This window comes from Drosophila bipectinata, chromosome 2L (genome assembly GCF_030179905.1).
Source record: "Drosophila bipectinata strain 14024-0381.07 chromosome 2L, DbipHiC1v2, whole genome shotgun sequence".
NCBI lineage: Eukaryota > Metazoa > Arthropoda > Insecta > Diptera > Drosophilidae > Drosophila > Drosophila bipectinata.
Window position 1 is genome coordinate 3022724 of NC_091736.1, and position 15526 is coordinate 3038249.

A 15526-nucleotide genomic window follows, 5' to 3' on the forward strand; every position below is an offset into this window, starting at 1 on the left:
AACTCAACCCATCTATCCGCCAAAAACCCAACCAGCTTCCGCAATTTGTGTGCGAATCAGAAAAGACCATTAAAATTTTAATTAAAATTGCGTATACGCAACGTGTTCGCCACGTTCACTGAATTGCCGCCTCCTCTTAAACAGTTTTCCACATAATTTGCAAGCAAACATTTAATAGCATTTCCTCCATTCAACTAGAAAACCCTGGCCCCCTTCACCTTCACCATATCGGCGGACAAGCGATATCTGCTCCTGGCCCAGAACGTTGTGAAATTGTTCCGGCACTCGTACCTGGCCCAGTACACGCTCTACGACATTCAGACCAGGTGAGAGTACCAGCCAGATGCCATTTGCCAGATCTGTACAAATTTTAACACTTTCTCCGGTAATCCCCGATAGCGAGAGCATCAAACTGCGCCACAGTGGCCACCAGGACGAGTGGCCGTATCTGCACTACGCCCGCTTCACGCCCTCCGGGAATGCCCTGGTCTGGGTGCAGAGCTACGATATCTACTACAGGCAGGAGGTGCGCAGTCCCGTGGTGCATCGGATTACCCATGATGCGGTGCCCGGAGTGGTGTACAATGGCATACCAGATTGGTTGTACGAAGGTGAGAAGAATTATTCCTTGAAAGGCTTTTAATTTGAAGTAGTTATTAATTTTATAAAAATTATAATTTCTTTGAAAGTAAAGCCTCTTATTTGACTGAAATTTGGGGCTATTATAGGGCATATACTAACAGTGGAAAAAATAATACCCATATTGCCTTGAATGTTATCTGAACTGAGCGTGCTATAATGCCCCAAATGGCCTGATGGTCCAGCCATTCCAACTTATTTCAATTTCCCGTTCGCTCTCGCCTTTTTCCAGAGGAAATCCTTCATGCAAATAATGCGATTTGGATGTCCGACAATGGCCAACTGATGCTGTATGCCACCTTCAATGATACGCACGTGCAGGAGCAGCACTTCGCCTGGTATGGAACGACGGGACCGTCCGGAGGAGCGGCTGCAGCTGCAGCAGCGGCGTCAGCAGGTCTCGGTGGCGGTGGCCATGGAAGCGGAGCAGGATCAGGGAGCGGTGGGTCGTCGGCCGGAAGTAATCCGCACGCCAACCTGTACCCGGAAATCAGATCCTTACGGTAAGTCGTGACCCCATTACGGCCAGCGAATCGGCTATATCACTTTTCGATTATGTGTTAATGATGCCCCATCCCAGGGCTCGGGGTCGTGTGCCAGTCGTTAGACCTAATGGCCTTATAGCCTTCTAGCGTCACGCTTAAAATTCATGAAGTGACAGTGGGAGGACCTTTTCACAGGTGGATTTGGGATACGAAGTAGGGTGATGCCTGTCGAAAGGTTCGGGGCATTAAAATTAGTTTGCGGCCCTAAGACAAAAGAACACTTTGGGCCAACTTCACGGGCTGTGACGTATTAACGTGTGTTGCCACATACACATATACCCTCATACATGTTGATCCCCTGTCAATTGGGTTTGATAAATTGCCCGAGGCGAAGGTCAACGTCCAACGTCCTGTGTCAGTGCAGTGCCGAAAGGTTGTCCAATTAAAGAGGGTTGAGTCATCGTGAAGTAGGAAAGTCATGAACGGGGATGCGGATGGATGGATTATAACCTAATGCCTGGCTATTGTTTTGTTTCTATTCCTATGACAGCTATCCCAAGCCAGGCACACAGAACCCCACGGTAACGCTGCGCGTAGCTGACCTCAAGGATCCCCAGAAAGTTCACATCACTGACCTGCGCCCGCCACAAATTCTGGCTCATGAGTAAGTAAACCAATACAAGTTTGAATAATTTATGGATATTGTTTATTAAAGACTTATTTAATGGAATACCCTTTATGTTTCCCATCTAGAGACCACTATTTCAGCAGCGCCAGTTGGGTGAGCCACTCCAAGATTGCCGTAGTTTGGCTGAACCGACCGCAGAACATCTCCGTGGTCAGTGTCTGCAAAGCCCCCACCTTCGAGTGCATTGAGGTAGGTCCTACCATTAAACGCAACTAGCTGCCGGTTGGGGCCAAACTGGCTAACGAACCCCCAATTAAAACGCAAACCACTCTTATCGAATCCGTTCCAGACCCACCGAGTGAGCGGCGACGGACGCGGGTGGGTGGACACTGTGGCAGTGCCGCTGTTCGCCTCCAACGCCAGTGTTTATGTGGCCATCTCTCCGCTGCGCGACGGACTGTTTGGTGAGTCATCCATATGCCAAATTGTCGTTGTTCCTTCGAGTGACAAAGCCTCTTTCCTGTCTGTTACTATCCGTCCTACCAACCACTACCGCCTTAATCACAGGCTATTTCCGGCACATCGTACACGTGGACATTGACAAGAATCGAGTCCTGCCCCTCACCCACGGGCCCTACGAGGTGAATCGATTGCTGCACTGGGATCAGCTGGATAATTGGATGTAAGTGGTTGTATGCCAATGAAAGTGCTCTTCCCCTCCTCGAAGCGCAAGTTAAATGGGGTTTGATGTGAAGTTCCACTAAACTTTAACGTCTTTGTATGGAATACAGTCTGACTTATCGCGTTTATCAAGGAAATAAGCTAGATTGGCATCAGATGCTTATGATTTGAGTATTTGTATCTTTCAGCTACTTCCTTGGCACTCCGGAGCGTCTTCCTTCGCAACAGCACTTATATCGCGTATCCGCCCTGCCGGCCCGCCAAGGCCAGGCCCTGCACAGCCCCGACTGCCTGACCTGTCCACCCGTATCGCAACGGGCCGATGGCGTCGAGGAGGGCCACACCAAGTCACCACCGAAACTGGTCACCGCCTGGGACGATGACTGGGAGGACTCCGAGGAGGAAGAAGTCCAGCAGGCTCCACCAGCGCTGCCAGTGGAGCAGCAGCGACCCGGAGGCAGGGGTCAGAGTGCTCCGCTACCACCGCCACCCAGCGATTGTTTGTATCACGAGGCGCAGTTTCCGCACTCCTTGCAGGCGCGCTATGTCCTGATCGATTGCCTGGGCCCCGTCGTGCCCACCTCTATCTTATATGGCCTGAAATCCACAGGACCTGCTGGAGGACCCAAGGCCAAGCGGCAAAGCACTCAGCAAGAGGAACCACCGACGGAGGGCAGTGGGGAGAAGCCGCCTGGCGAGGACACCCCCAAGTCCCAGTTTCTGGAGCTCCTGGTTACCGTTCAAAACAACACACGACTAAAAGAGAAAATGGCCAAGACGGCTATGCCGCAAGTGAAGACCTTCCCGGTCATGATCTCGGGAGGGTATCACGCCCAAGTCCGACTGTTCTTGCCGCCAGTTCTACGAGAGGATGAGATCACCCGGTATCCCACCATTTTGCATGTTTATTCTGGTCCTGGCAGCCAGCTTGTCACCGATCGCTGGCACGTGGATTGGAATACTTACCTAGCCGGCAGCAAGGACTATATTGTGGTGGAGATCGATGGGCGCGGCTCGTCGGGTCAGGGGTACCAGCTGCTCCACGAGGTCTACAAGCGGCTAGGTAGCGTGGAGGTTTCCGACCAGCTGGAGGTCAGCGAGTACCTCCGGGACAACCTCCACTTTATCGATGCTCGACGGATGGGTGTCTGGGGCTGGAGCTACGGAGGCTACACGGCTGCCCTGGCCCTGGCCGGACAGCAGTCCATCTTCCAGTGCGGCATCAGTGTATCTCCGGTCACCAATTGGAAGTTATATGGTGGGTTTATACTTTCTAAAAGTTGTGGCAAAACATTATCCTTGAAATACTGTTAAATCCATGTATTATAGACTCTACTTACGCCGAAAGATATCTGAGTTTCCCCAACGTGACGGACAATTACAAGGGCTACGAGGAGAGCGACCTCTCCAAGTACGTGGACAACCTGAGGGAGCGTCAGTTCCTTTTGGTTCATGGCACCGCCGACGACAATGTCCATGTCCAGCAGTCCATGGTCCTGGCCAGAGCTCTGACCAGCAAAGGCGTCCTCTACAAGCAGCAGATATATCCCGACGAAGGTCACAGTCTGTCGGGGGTTAAGCGACACTTGTACCGCTCCATGACCGCCTTCTTCGAGGATTGCTTCAAGAAACTGGTGAGTGGGTCTGCCCCATATGAATTGGATATTTTGTATTATATTCCACTCTCCTACCACAAATATATATAAATATATAACTCTCTCTGTTTCTCCTGCTCTCCAAAAATCAAAAAAATAAATAATATCTCACAAACTCACCGCCAAAAATACCACAACAATTGCCATTTGATTTTGGTTACTATTTTTCGGTTGTTGTTTTCGTCCTTTCGTCCCCCGTCGTGTAGATCGATCAGCAACAACAAAATCAATCAGATTCCATGGATTTCCTGGACTTTCATAGTTTCTATGGCCGTTAAGCTTGAAAATCCATAATCCCACATCCTAACCGATACTAGGTACAGTCGCCGTTGACTATTCTTGTCCATCGTACTTTTGTCCTCGACGTCGATTATGTTTCCTGTTCTTTTTCTTTTAATTTCTCATTTTCGATGTTGTTATTAGTTAAAGATTATTTGAATCTTTAAGCCATTTACTCGCTGTTTCGATGTCTTATTGTTGAAAGTCTTGAATGGGGACCAGAGAAAGCTTAATGTTAATCCTTTGTTTCGTCTTGCTTGTCGTTGGATATATCCCTCAAATATATATTAAATGTAAACGCCTTTATTTCATTTTTTACTTCCTGTTACTGCCTTTATTCGATTGTCTTTTATAGTTTCACTGTTTTGTTGTTAATTTAAGACTGAATGTTACATTTGTTACACTTTAGGCTTAGTTTGGATTACCGGCCAGACCTGATTTAAGGTCCACATCCCCGAGTTAATCGTATGTGTTGTCCTTTTTTCCCAGAGCGGAGTATGGCGGCTTCTAGTTCAGTTTAGTTTCGAGTTTATTTTTAGTTATCCAAGTTTGTTTCAGTCTCCGTTTTTGGCTCTTGACTGCTTTTTTGTATGAGTTCCCATCATATCCCCTTATGCCGGAGCTTATTTTTCCTATTATTATTCTGAAAGTTTCGCCTTGAATATTTATATGTATATGTTTTTTTTTGTTTTTGGTCTTTACCCCAAAATTCCCGCAGATCCTTTGTTTGGCTCGAACAAATTGTTTTGGCTGTCCTACATACGAATGTATCCTTTGGCGTATGTTTGTGTGTCATTGTGTGCGTGTTTGTTCTTATTTTTTTTCTGTTTTTGCGTTGAGCATTGTTTCCTTTTTGTCCAGGATAGAGACACGAAACACACACAGACTCAAACCTGCTATTTAACATAAATGTTTGCCTATGCTTTGATTGTGCTTAACTATATTTCACGTAAAAACAACATGTACCTCTTCCAATTCCATTCACTCTCTCTCTATAACTCTAACTAACTCTTACTCTGTCTGCTCTTAAATGTCAAAAATTATGTGCAATTTTATGGATTTTATTTTAATGGAAAAAATTTGAATTCCCAACAACAGGTGCCGCCGGAGTCGAAAGCTGGCCTGGGCAATGGCGGCGATATGCAGCAGCAATAAACATAAATTAGGGAATCACCAGCAACAGAGGAAAAAATATATAAAAATAAACACAATTCTGATAAGAAAAGTATGGAACATAACAAAACTTCAACCGGAACGTGCGAACGTAATGTTTTTTTGTAAATTGCATTAAATGTGATTTATTATTGACACACCAACACAGCCACAAACACAAACTCTCACACAGACACAGATCCAGTTAAATGGCAGGACAACAAAAAAATGGAAAGTGAAACAGACGCAAGAGCAACTAAGTTAAATGGCATTTTGTGTAAAATTAATAAGCAAAACAGCAGCGAAAGCGAAACCGAAACGAAATGAAAACGAAATGCCAAGTAAGTGTGCACAAAGAGAAGCATAAACAAATAACTGTATATGTATGCGGACAAAGCGAAAAAAATCCACATGGTTGTGAAAACATAACTCACACGCACAGCACAGAGCCACACACACACACGCACACACAAACACTTACAAACTCGGCGAACAAGAGCGGGTGCGAGAGAGTGCGCAGAAAGGTAGGCAATAAAAATTTACACATGCGGCTTTTCTCCTGTGACAGGTGTGACATTTCAATGCCCTTACAAAGGGTATTCCCAAGTCCAGCAATCCTTTGGGCAGCAATTATTAATTACTTTGATTAAGATTAAAAAATTAAATAATAATTTTTAGTTATCAACTTTTAAATAAATAGTCAAATCTATCAAAAAGCAATGTTAATTATTTATTTTTATTGCCAAAAGTAGAGCATCCTAATCATTTTGTTAGGCTTACTTGTTTTTGATTTCCTCGTAATTTATGCATTTTTTTGCATAAATTTCCAATAGAACGCAAACAGAAATAAAATTGAAAAACAAATTTATTGAAAACGGTAGAAGCCAGGCAGCCAGGCAGCATCTGAGGTTGAGCTTCCACTGTTTGCACGGAAATGGCCAAGCATAAATCAAATCTGACAACATTCTAAATGACATTTTCTGATAGTCGAATGTTTTTATATCATTTGCCCAGAGAAAGTTTTCGAAAATGTATAATGGCTCATATGGGACGGAAAGCGGCCCATAAATTGCCACTGAATTTATGGACTCTCCTCTGATAATAGAGAGAGAGAATGTCGTGGATTCGAAAAACTGTTGACAGAACCAATGATTGAAGTGACAATTTGTGTACAGAACTTGCTTCGGACATTAAATATGCATTCAATTTTATTTCAATTCGTCTCTTGTTTGGATAGATTAAATTACGCTTTTAATTTGGTTTTCGTTACTCGTAAATTTGATCATAAAGTTTACTGCCAAAAACAAAAAAAAAACAAAAACAGAAAAACACAAACAAGAAAAAAAAAGAAAAGTAAACTGGATAATGTCCGAGAGATGAGCCTGGCAAGGCAAGGAATTCGTTTTGCAGTAAAGTTTAATTAAATCAAACGAAATAAAAACGCAGCCATAAATAAACCATAAATAATTGAAATGAAACGAAATGAAAGCATCAGACAAATGCGTAAAAAATACTTTCGAATAAAAACTGAAATAATTGCATTTTCAGTAAGCAAATAAATATGGAAAAAACAAAAAAACACACACACACAAATGGCCAAAGTTAAATTAAATTAAACAACGGAGTATAAACTATGAAAATTAACTCCACAGAACTTATTAAGAAAATAAACCAATTTAATAGCTTAAATGCATGTAAGTAGCGCAATAATATTTAAAATATTTAATTATTAAAACAATGACTTTGTGTTGATTTACTTTTTTTTTGCCGAACTTCGCACCGAAGAGGAAACAAAGTACATTTCTAAACAAGAGTAGTGAAAGTAGTATAATCCAATTCCCAAAAACAAAATACGAGTATATACCTAGTTACTTAAGTCAAGGTGAATTAAAGAGATCAAGTGAAATGAGAAAAAGGTCAAAAATAGCTGCGATACACGTTAAAAGTAAATTTAAAACGAAAAAAAAGGACACAACTAAGCTCGAAATAAATGCAAACTGCGACTGAGACAGTAGCAGGTGGAACGGAAAATAAAAGGCACGACTCTGCAGCTCAAATGACACCGCATCGCACTATCCTCAGTAGTCTCAATTAGTCTCCCCCTTCACCTTTCCCGCCATAATAGAGCAATATGCAAAAAAGGATTAGCTTTAATTAGATATTTGGCACACGGCACACTTTTTGGAGCGCGCCAGTTAATTAGCAACCGTGGTTGCGGCTCTTAATTATGACGGTTGGGCAGGATAGGTTTCCCAAGAGATGCGGCTCGGCAGCTGGAACATATACAGTATTCCATATCTAATATAGAGTTGCCCAAAACTGGCATGAGACTCGAAGCCAAAAGGCTATAAACTCATCCATTAAATCAGTTCAAGTTGTGAGCAAACAACACTTTAGCAATTTTCGCTACATTTTTGCAAAAATATAGAAGGACATAAAAAAAATACCATTTGCAATCCCCCATGGTTTAGAGTTTTTCCCCCGTCCAACTTTCAGGGCAATTTTAATAATAAAGCCGCGATGGTCGCAAAATAGGCTCCGCAAAAACATAAACCCTACGTACTTACAAGCCTACATAGCTACCCACAACCCACTCAGGTAGGCAGTGATGTGTGCTGGTGTTGGAAAATTGCAAGCCAAAATAAATTTATGTCTGCCTGACACTTTTATGTGCGACGCTGGCGGTTTTAGCTTTTTACGTCGTTTCGTCCGCGTTTTTAGACGCTCCATTGAAAGAAATACTTTCTACCAATTACTGACAAGGGAAAATAATCAAAAGTGTAGGTTAAAAGGAGGGGTTGACTTTTACAAAAAAGGTTTTCAAACTGCCTAACTTTATAATTTTTTCATAAACTTCTTTTAAAGTGTATCCTTGTTTTAAAGTGTAGTCAAAATCATGCCAATGTTTGGCTTAGCCTGTCCACAATTAACTGGCGAACTGCGAGCACACAGGTGAACAGAGTTACACCTGGACACTGTGTGTGTGTGTGTTTGTATTCGTGTAAAGGCGCTTATTTTTAGCCTGAAAGGTCGTCACAGCTGTGCTGCCTGTAAAAGGACAGCTGCTGCTGCTCTGGGTCCAACACCCACACACTCTTGCAGGATAAAGGATATAGGTGTTTGCTTTAAATGGGCCTAGGTCGAACGTCCCCCTCTCGGTTCCCTGTCGCTTTTCTTCCACTGAGATGAAGCCATAAGTGCGATGCTGTGTCCGGAGAGTCCAAAGGTGCGATATGGATATTTATGAAATAAAAAAAAGGAAAACAAAACGATACCAAGAAACCAAAATTATTTAAACGCTTTCTATGTAGTGTACTAAGGACCAATTACCAAAGAGACATGCGGAAATAATTAATAAATATACCATTAAAGTAGCAGTAGAGTATTACGAAAATTTGCAATATATATACATAGAACCACATATGGCATAATAAATATTGACTCAAATACCATTTAGTAATTATACAACCAAATATATATACACCTTACAAAGTATACAAAAAAAAAACGTCGAGAAAAACTTAATAAATACAATTAGTTTGTTTAGTGGATCAAGTGTTTGCATTATTCGAGTTACAACCTTTAAAAAACCCAATCCGAAAACGAAAAAATATATATATTACCTTAACTCTGTACTGTTAAAATACTATTAGCTCAAATGAAGCTCGTCTTCGGGACGAGTGGCTCTGTATAAAATGAAATGGTAAACTGTAATATACACCTACGAATAAATACTTAACTATACTTTGATATATGATAAATATATTTTATAAAAAACTTTTACTCTTAAACAATAAAACAATTTTAATACTCTGTCTTCAGCCTTACCGTAATAACGAAATAAATGAAACTAAAAAGTGAAAAAATAACTCCTTAAGTAGAGCTCCAAAAGCGCATGTGCAATGAAAATGAAATCTAGCCTAACCTATGTAAGCCTAAAACCAACGAAATCTACTATATGGTATATTGCAAAAATGTTAGTTATGTTTATCTATGTAAATAAGCTTTAAACTGGTTATCTCAATTAAAAATATTTTGATTTCTTCAACCAATTTCGTTAGAGAGCGTTTGAGTATTTGAGTCGTTGAACCAAACCAACCGATAACGAAAACAAAAACCTTTGTGATCCAACAAGTTTCTTCTCTTCCATGAAGCAAAAACCAAATGTTACCAATATAATAAATTGAATTTAAAATAATTATGTAATTACATTAACTTAATTAGCTGAGACGTTCAATGATTTCGACAGGCATTTAGTAAAGGAAATATATGAACAATGAAGATACCTAAAATAAATGAAAGTATGAAAGCCAAAAGAAAAGGAAAATTTCGTTTTATTATTCACGGGGACTTAATGGCACAGCTTTCTCCACTCAATGCCCAGCTGGGGAATAGAAATAATGTCGATCAACTAAATCAAATCCACACCTCTTGGATCCGAATTAAAAATGAAATATTGCACCGAGTTCCATTGAATTGGCGATGCCGACGTGTCAGCGATTTGCGGCCAAAAGTGGCAAAAGCAAGAGCCGAAAATCGAAAATGTAAACCGTGGAAAGGCCGGCTTGGCAATCTGCATAAAACACGTAACGAGTTGCAATGGCCCCCCCGCACCAACAGTGCCTTTGTTGGCCACGGCCCAGACCCGGGCACAGTGAGGACTAAAAGGCGGCACGCAAATGGCCACAAAATGTGCGCCTGGCATGCAATGACCATCGGTTTGGGGCCAATGGACAGGGACCTGGAGGGGCGTGTGGGCAAGGTAGCTGGCTGGCTGGCTGGCTGGCTGGCTTGAAACCCTCCTACTACAAGCTGGCAAACTTTCGACTTAATTGGCCAATTGTTTGCCAAGGCGCTGAGAAAGAAAAAGTGTTGCATATTTGATGCCGTTTTACACATTTCTCCTTCTTTGTTTGATCCTTTTTTCTCCTCACCCGAGGAAGTCCGGCCAAAAAAGTGGCAACTTTTAAGAGTCCTCGTTTTAACAGCTAATAATTTATCGGTGTGTGATTTCGGCAAGCGTCTAATTGCCGCTCCGGAGAGGCAAAGCGAAGCGAGGGTGTTACCTAACGATTATCGGGAACAAATATGGGTATAGTGTACACTATAATGCACGGGTGGCATGACCGCCTTGCCTCTGCTAATCACGCCCATAATTGAGCCGCCACAATGGTAATGTCCGGGCACAAATTGCTGGCCACTTAAACCAGGGAAACCCGAGACCAGCCAATGCGGACATTGGACGGGACAGGACAGTCAACGGGCCAAGGCCGGCGATTAGAGTCACGTATGACACTCCTGGTCCATTATCTAATTTAAACAATAGCTGCATTGCGGATTGATATGGTTTTTATATAACAGGAATACCAATGACTAGCTAGTAATTGCTAGCTTCAATAAAGGTAGTATATTTTCTGATTTTTAGCATTAAATATCCTTATTGATTTTATTTTTTTTAAGTGATATTGTTGGTCTACAGGTCGTATGAGTAATATTTTTGTAAAGTATCGTTATACTGTTTGCATAAGTAATGTACTCCGTAATATAGAAACCATTTGAATTATTAAGTTTCCCGACCTTTTAAGAATCTCCCTATCCATCGCCCTAACTTATAGTTTCAATTTTATTTGAACTTCTCCAACAAAGAAACTGAAACCTTAGTCACTTATTACTATGTATGCCTGCCCAAATATTATTTTACCTTAAAACAACACCATTCATTTGATATGTGTTCGCTTTTGTTCAGGAAAGGTGTCGGCTTTCAGCCAAACATGATGTAGGTTCAGTGACCTAATTTCCGAGTCCAATTTATGGCATCTTCGATAGCTGAAATGCAAATTTTAAGTGTTTGCTTTAATTTTTTGTGCCGTTTCGTTATTCCAAGCACACCAGCCATGCTTGTTTGACTCTACCCCGCCCACCCTGGCGCTAATGCCAATCAATTTTTTTTTTTTTTTTTTTTTTTTTTTTTTTTTTCGCGGTCTTTCAGAATTTGGAAATGGCTTGTGCATCAATAAGAGCATCAGCTAGCATTCCTGTATTCATCATAAAGCTTAGAGGCCCAGACGACCGAGGGGCGCTCAAGAAACGATTTGTTAGAGTATATTAAGTTATTTGTTAATTATTAAGCTAAGAGGAGTTAGTAAGGAAATTTAAAATTCTATATTTTAAATTAGATGGACAGGAAAGAGATGTAATAGAGTAGAGACCATTGTAGTTCGAACATAATACCCTAAAAGGGTCATGCAGTGCATATGTCGAACTACAACGGCTAAGGAACAGAGGACTAAAGTTTCGAGTCCTTCTATTAGGAATGTTGAAATTTAAGCGTGTTAGTAAATGCTGGCTATCTACATCCCCGTTGATAAGGTTTTGCAGAAAAACTACACCGAGCATTGTCCTACGATTTGTTAAGCTAGGTAAGTTAATAAGTAAAAGTCTGCTACTGTAGGATGGAAGCTGAAGATTTGCATCCCAGTATAGACCTCTAAGTGCAAATATTAAAAAGTTCTTTTGTACGGATTCTATGCGGTCCTTATGTACTCCATATTGGGGACTCCAGACACATGAACCGTACTCTAGTATCGGACGGACCAAAGAAATGAATAAAGTTTTGGTTATATAGGGGTCATTAAATTCTTTTGACCACCTTTTAATAAAACCAAGGACTCCTTTAGCCTTATTAACCATTAAGGAAATATGGTCGGCAAATTTAAGTTTTATGTCTAATAGGATGCCGAGATCATTAACCTGGGTTAATTTTTCTAAGGCAATCCCATTAATGGAATACGTAGCTTGCAGAGGGCAAGAACGATAAAAAGACATATGCTTGCATTTTGATCCATTAAGTATTAAATCATTAGCCAAACACCATTTTTGAAAGTTATCAAGGTCAGACTGAAGACTGCATTGGGCAGAGATGGATTTATACTGAAGACAAAGCTTTACATCATCTGCATACATAAGAACTAGAGAGTTCGTTAAAGCAGGGGGCAAGTCGTTTATAAAAAGCGTAAATAATAACGGGCCAAGATGACTTCCTTGAGGGACGCCGGATGTAGCACGGACCAGACGGGACTGTATGTTTTTAAATAAGACTCTTTGTGTCCTTCCATCTAGGTAGCTGGAGATCCACGTTAAGAGGTCTTTAGGAAAACCCAGCATATTCAGTTTACTCAACAAAAGTGAGTGATTAACTGAATCAAATGCTTTGCTGAAGTCTGTGTAAATTACATCGGTTTGATATCCCTTACAAAAGCCGTCTATGACAAAGGATGTCAACTCCAATAAGTTTGTGGTGGTGGAGCGACGCTTAATAAAGCCATGCTGACAAGGAGTGATGATCGAAGAGCAAAGGTGTTGCAAATGAGGGGTAATTAATTTTTCAAATAACTTTGGAATTGCCGACAACTTAGAGATGCCTCTGTAGTTGGCAGCCTCGGACTTTTTCCCCTTTTTATGTAGGGGAATTATAAATGATTCCTTCCACTTAAGGGGAAAAATCGAGGTTTCCAAAGATAAGTTGAAAAGTCTTAGAAGAGGTTTGCACAGAGCCCTGGCGCAGTATTTTAGCACACAGCCTGGTACTCCGTCGGGGCCTGGCGAATAAATGGGTTTTACCCTTAAAAGACCAGATAATAAGTTGCTCTCAGAAAAAGACGGACAGAAAATAAGATTTGCTGCTTGAATGTTATATGCATAAGGCTGATCAGTCAATTTAGGAGGAGAATAAGTTGTTTGAAAAAATTCTGCGAATAGATCGGCAATGGCCTGATCCGAAGTCGCAGAGGAATTTTCAAACATAAGCAGAGGTGAAAAAGATACGTGTTTACGCTTAGTGTTTACAAAATTATAAAACTGCTTTGGATCCTGAGTAAATTGAATCCGGCAGCGGTCAATATAATTCCTATAACATTCAGCGTTATGCACGGTAAAATTCGACCGAGCTAGTAGGTATCTTGAGAAATCAACACTACTGCAGGTTTTTTTATATTTAAGTAAAAGCTTATTTTTTTTATTTTTTAGGTTAGTGAGGGACCTTGTATACCAAGGAGGATTTGTTGAAGCGGACGGATGTTTCCAAGGCACACATGAGTCAAAAAATGTATTTAAAGTAAAATAAAATTTTTCTAAAGTGACATTAAGATCAGTGCACGCCAGAATATCAGACCAGTCAAATGTATCGATAAGGCTATTAAGTTTTTGAAAATCAGCTTTACGGAAACAGCGAATCTTATTTACCACGCTCGGAGACATCTGATCGATACCAGGAGTGGTTTCGATTGAGACCTCCAGCGTGGGGTGATATGGATCCTCTGGGGCTGAAAGGGGAAAAGCTCTGGAGAGAGCGGTACCATCTGGATCAGATACAAAACATAAGTCTAAGAGCCGACCTAGCGAATTTCTGACATGATTGATCTGACCTAGGGACATGTCAAACATGCCCGCGGTGAAGTCATGGTAAGTTATAAGTGACAAAGATGGTGAGTTATCGACGTTGGACCACTTTAATTCTGGGATATTAAAGTCGCCCACCGCTACGAGTTGGTCACGATCCGTCATAAGATTAGAGACGTATCGAATAGCGGACAAATGCTGCCAATATGTGGGCGGTTCAGACATAGGAGGTATATATGAACATGTAATGTATAAAGCTTTCACGGACATAGTGATTTTAACGCAAATAAATTCTATGTCACCAAACTCTTGGGATTTCACCTCTTCAGAAGCAAAAGTAGAGTCTACCGAAATGAGGACTCCACCTCCTCTTCGCTGAGATCGATCCCGTCTAAAAGTGGTGTACTTACTTGGAAAACTTTCGGAGCCAAAGCTCGCCGCATTCAACCCAGTTTCTGTAAATGCTATTATATGGGATACAAAGAAAGAACTATCAGAATATAGCTTGGGGAGTTTGCTACGTAGCCCCCTAGTATTCTGATAGGTAAGAGTTAGTGAGGAAATTAGTTTTTTGGGTTAGAGGCCAAAGAAGAGGTGGAGGGTTGGTCAGTGGTTCCGATATTGGGAAGTCTCACTCCCACTGGTTTATTAACTTTTTTTTTAACGGAACTAGGCTGATGTTCTTGGACGAAAAGATTCTCTGGCCAAAAACTGGGAGAACAAATCGTCTTGAACATCAGCGCGGGCACACGAATCTTGAAAGAAGACGTGCGCCTTGTATAATTGTATTTAAATTTTTGTATGTCCTCCACCTTTATATCGGCTTTAGTTTTGGCTTTGATATAAGCCGAGATATCAATCTCTGAAGTATCAGGGGCAAGCCGAGAAACAAATATATGTTTCGATGGAGGAATCACCTGTAAGGGTTTTGGTGTCGCAGGTACAAGAACTGCAGCATCAGTCGGTGCCGGTGGTCCGGACTGTGGAATACCCTTTTGGGTGACCCTAATGGGGGTTTCGTTCCCTAGGACCTGTGGCATCACTTGAAGGGATGCCATGGCGGACATATCGGACAATTGCTCATTATCCCTGAGAAATTCTGACGAATTTTTCTCAGTTAAGGCCCTTGGGGTGGCCAGAGTTATGAGCGGCTGCATTAATGTCGGCTGAGCTGGCTGAGGCGGATCAGAAACAGCGGATTTCTTACGCTTAGGGGACTCATTTAGCAGCTGAAGGCCACTAAATTGAGTGTCAAGCGCACAGAGCTGGTCATTGATTTTACGAAAACCAGTGATCAGCTCTTTAAATCCATTTTTGGTCTGTCTCATGAACGACCTCATTTCGCCTTGCACAGCACGACAATTTTCGCAACAATAATGTATCCCAGACCTACGGGAAATGGCATCCGAAACTGATGCAGTGAAACCGGCACACTTGGCGTGCACGACGTTTTCACATAACCAGCAATGGATACTAGGCTGGGATGTGGAAATCGTCTTGTTGCAAGACTTAATGGCACAGACCAGTTTAAATTCCATTTTGTTTATTATTATTATTTTTTTTTTTTAATTTAATAAGACAAAAATTAATATTTAAAAAGTTAAAAAACA

General features: G+C 41.6%; 1 protein-coding gene across 4 annotated transcripts in view; it reads left to right on the forward strand.

Moving 5' to 3' along the window:
* Dpp10 (Dipeptidyl peptidase 10) overlaps positions 1 to 6848 on the forward strand; it is a 31639-nt gene extending 24791 nt beyond the window's left edge. For 2 of the 4 annotated variants that reach the window (XM_070277137.1, XM_070277138.1), the window contains 11 exons: positions 199 to 326; positions 400 to 611; positions 872 to 1142; positions 1675 to 1788; positions 1878 to 2001; positions 2102 to 2216; positions 2320 to 2434; positions 2622 to 3691; positions 3763 to 4067; positions 4295 to 4405; positions 5466 to 6848. In XM_070277137.1, the coding sequence (XP_070133238.1) occupies positions 199 to 326; positions 400 to 611; positions 872 to 1142; positions 1675 to 1788; positions 1878 to 2001; positions 2102 to 2216; positions 2320 to 2434; positions 2622 to 3691; positions 3763 to 4067; positions 4295 to 4366 (2526 nt within the window). In that variant the 3' untranslated portion in view covers positions 4367 to 4405; positions 5466 to 6848. Of the gene's footprint in view, positions 1 to 198; positions 327 to 399; positions 612 to 871; positions 1143 to 1674; positions 1789 to 1877; positions 2002 to 2101; positions 2217 to 2319; positions 2435 to 2621; positions 3692 to 3762; positions 4068 to 4294; positions 4406 to 5465 lie in introns of those variants that run through there. The other 2 variants (XM_070277139.1, XM_070277140.1) reach the window with 2 other exon arrangements.
* The last annotated feature ends 8678 nt before the right edge of the window (positions 6849 to 15526 follow it).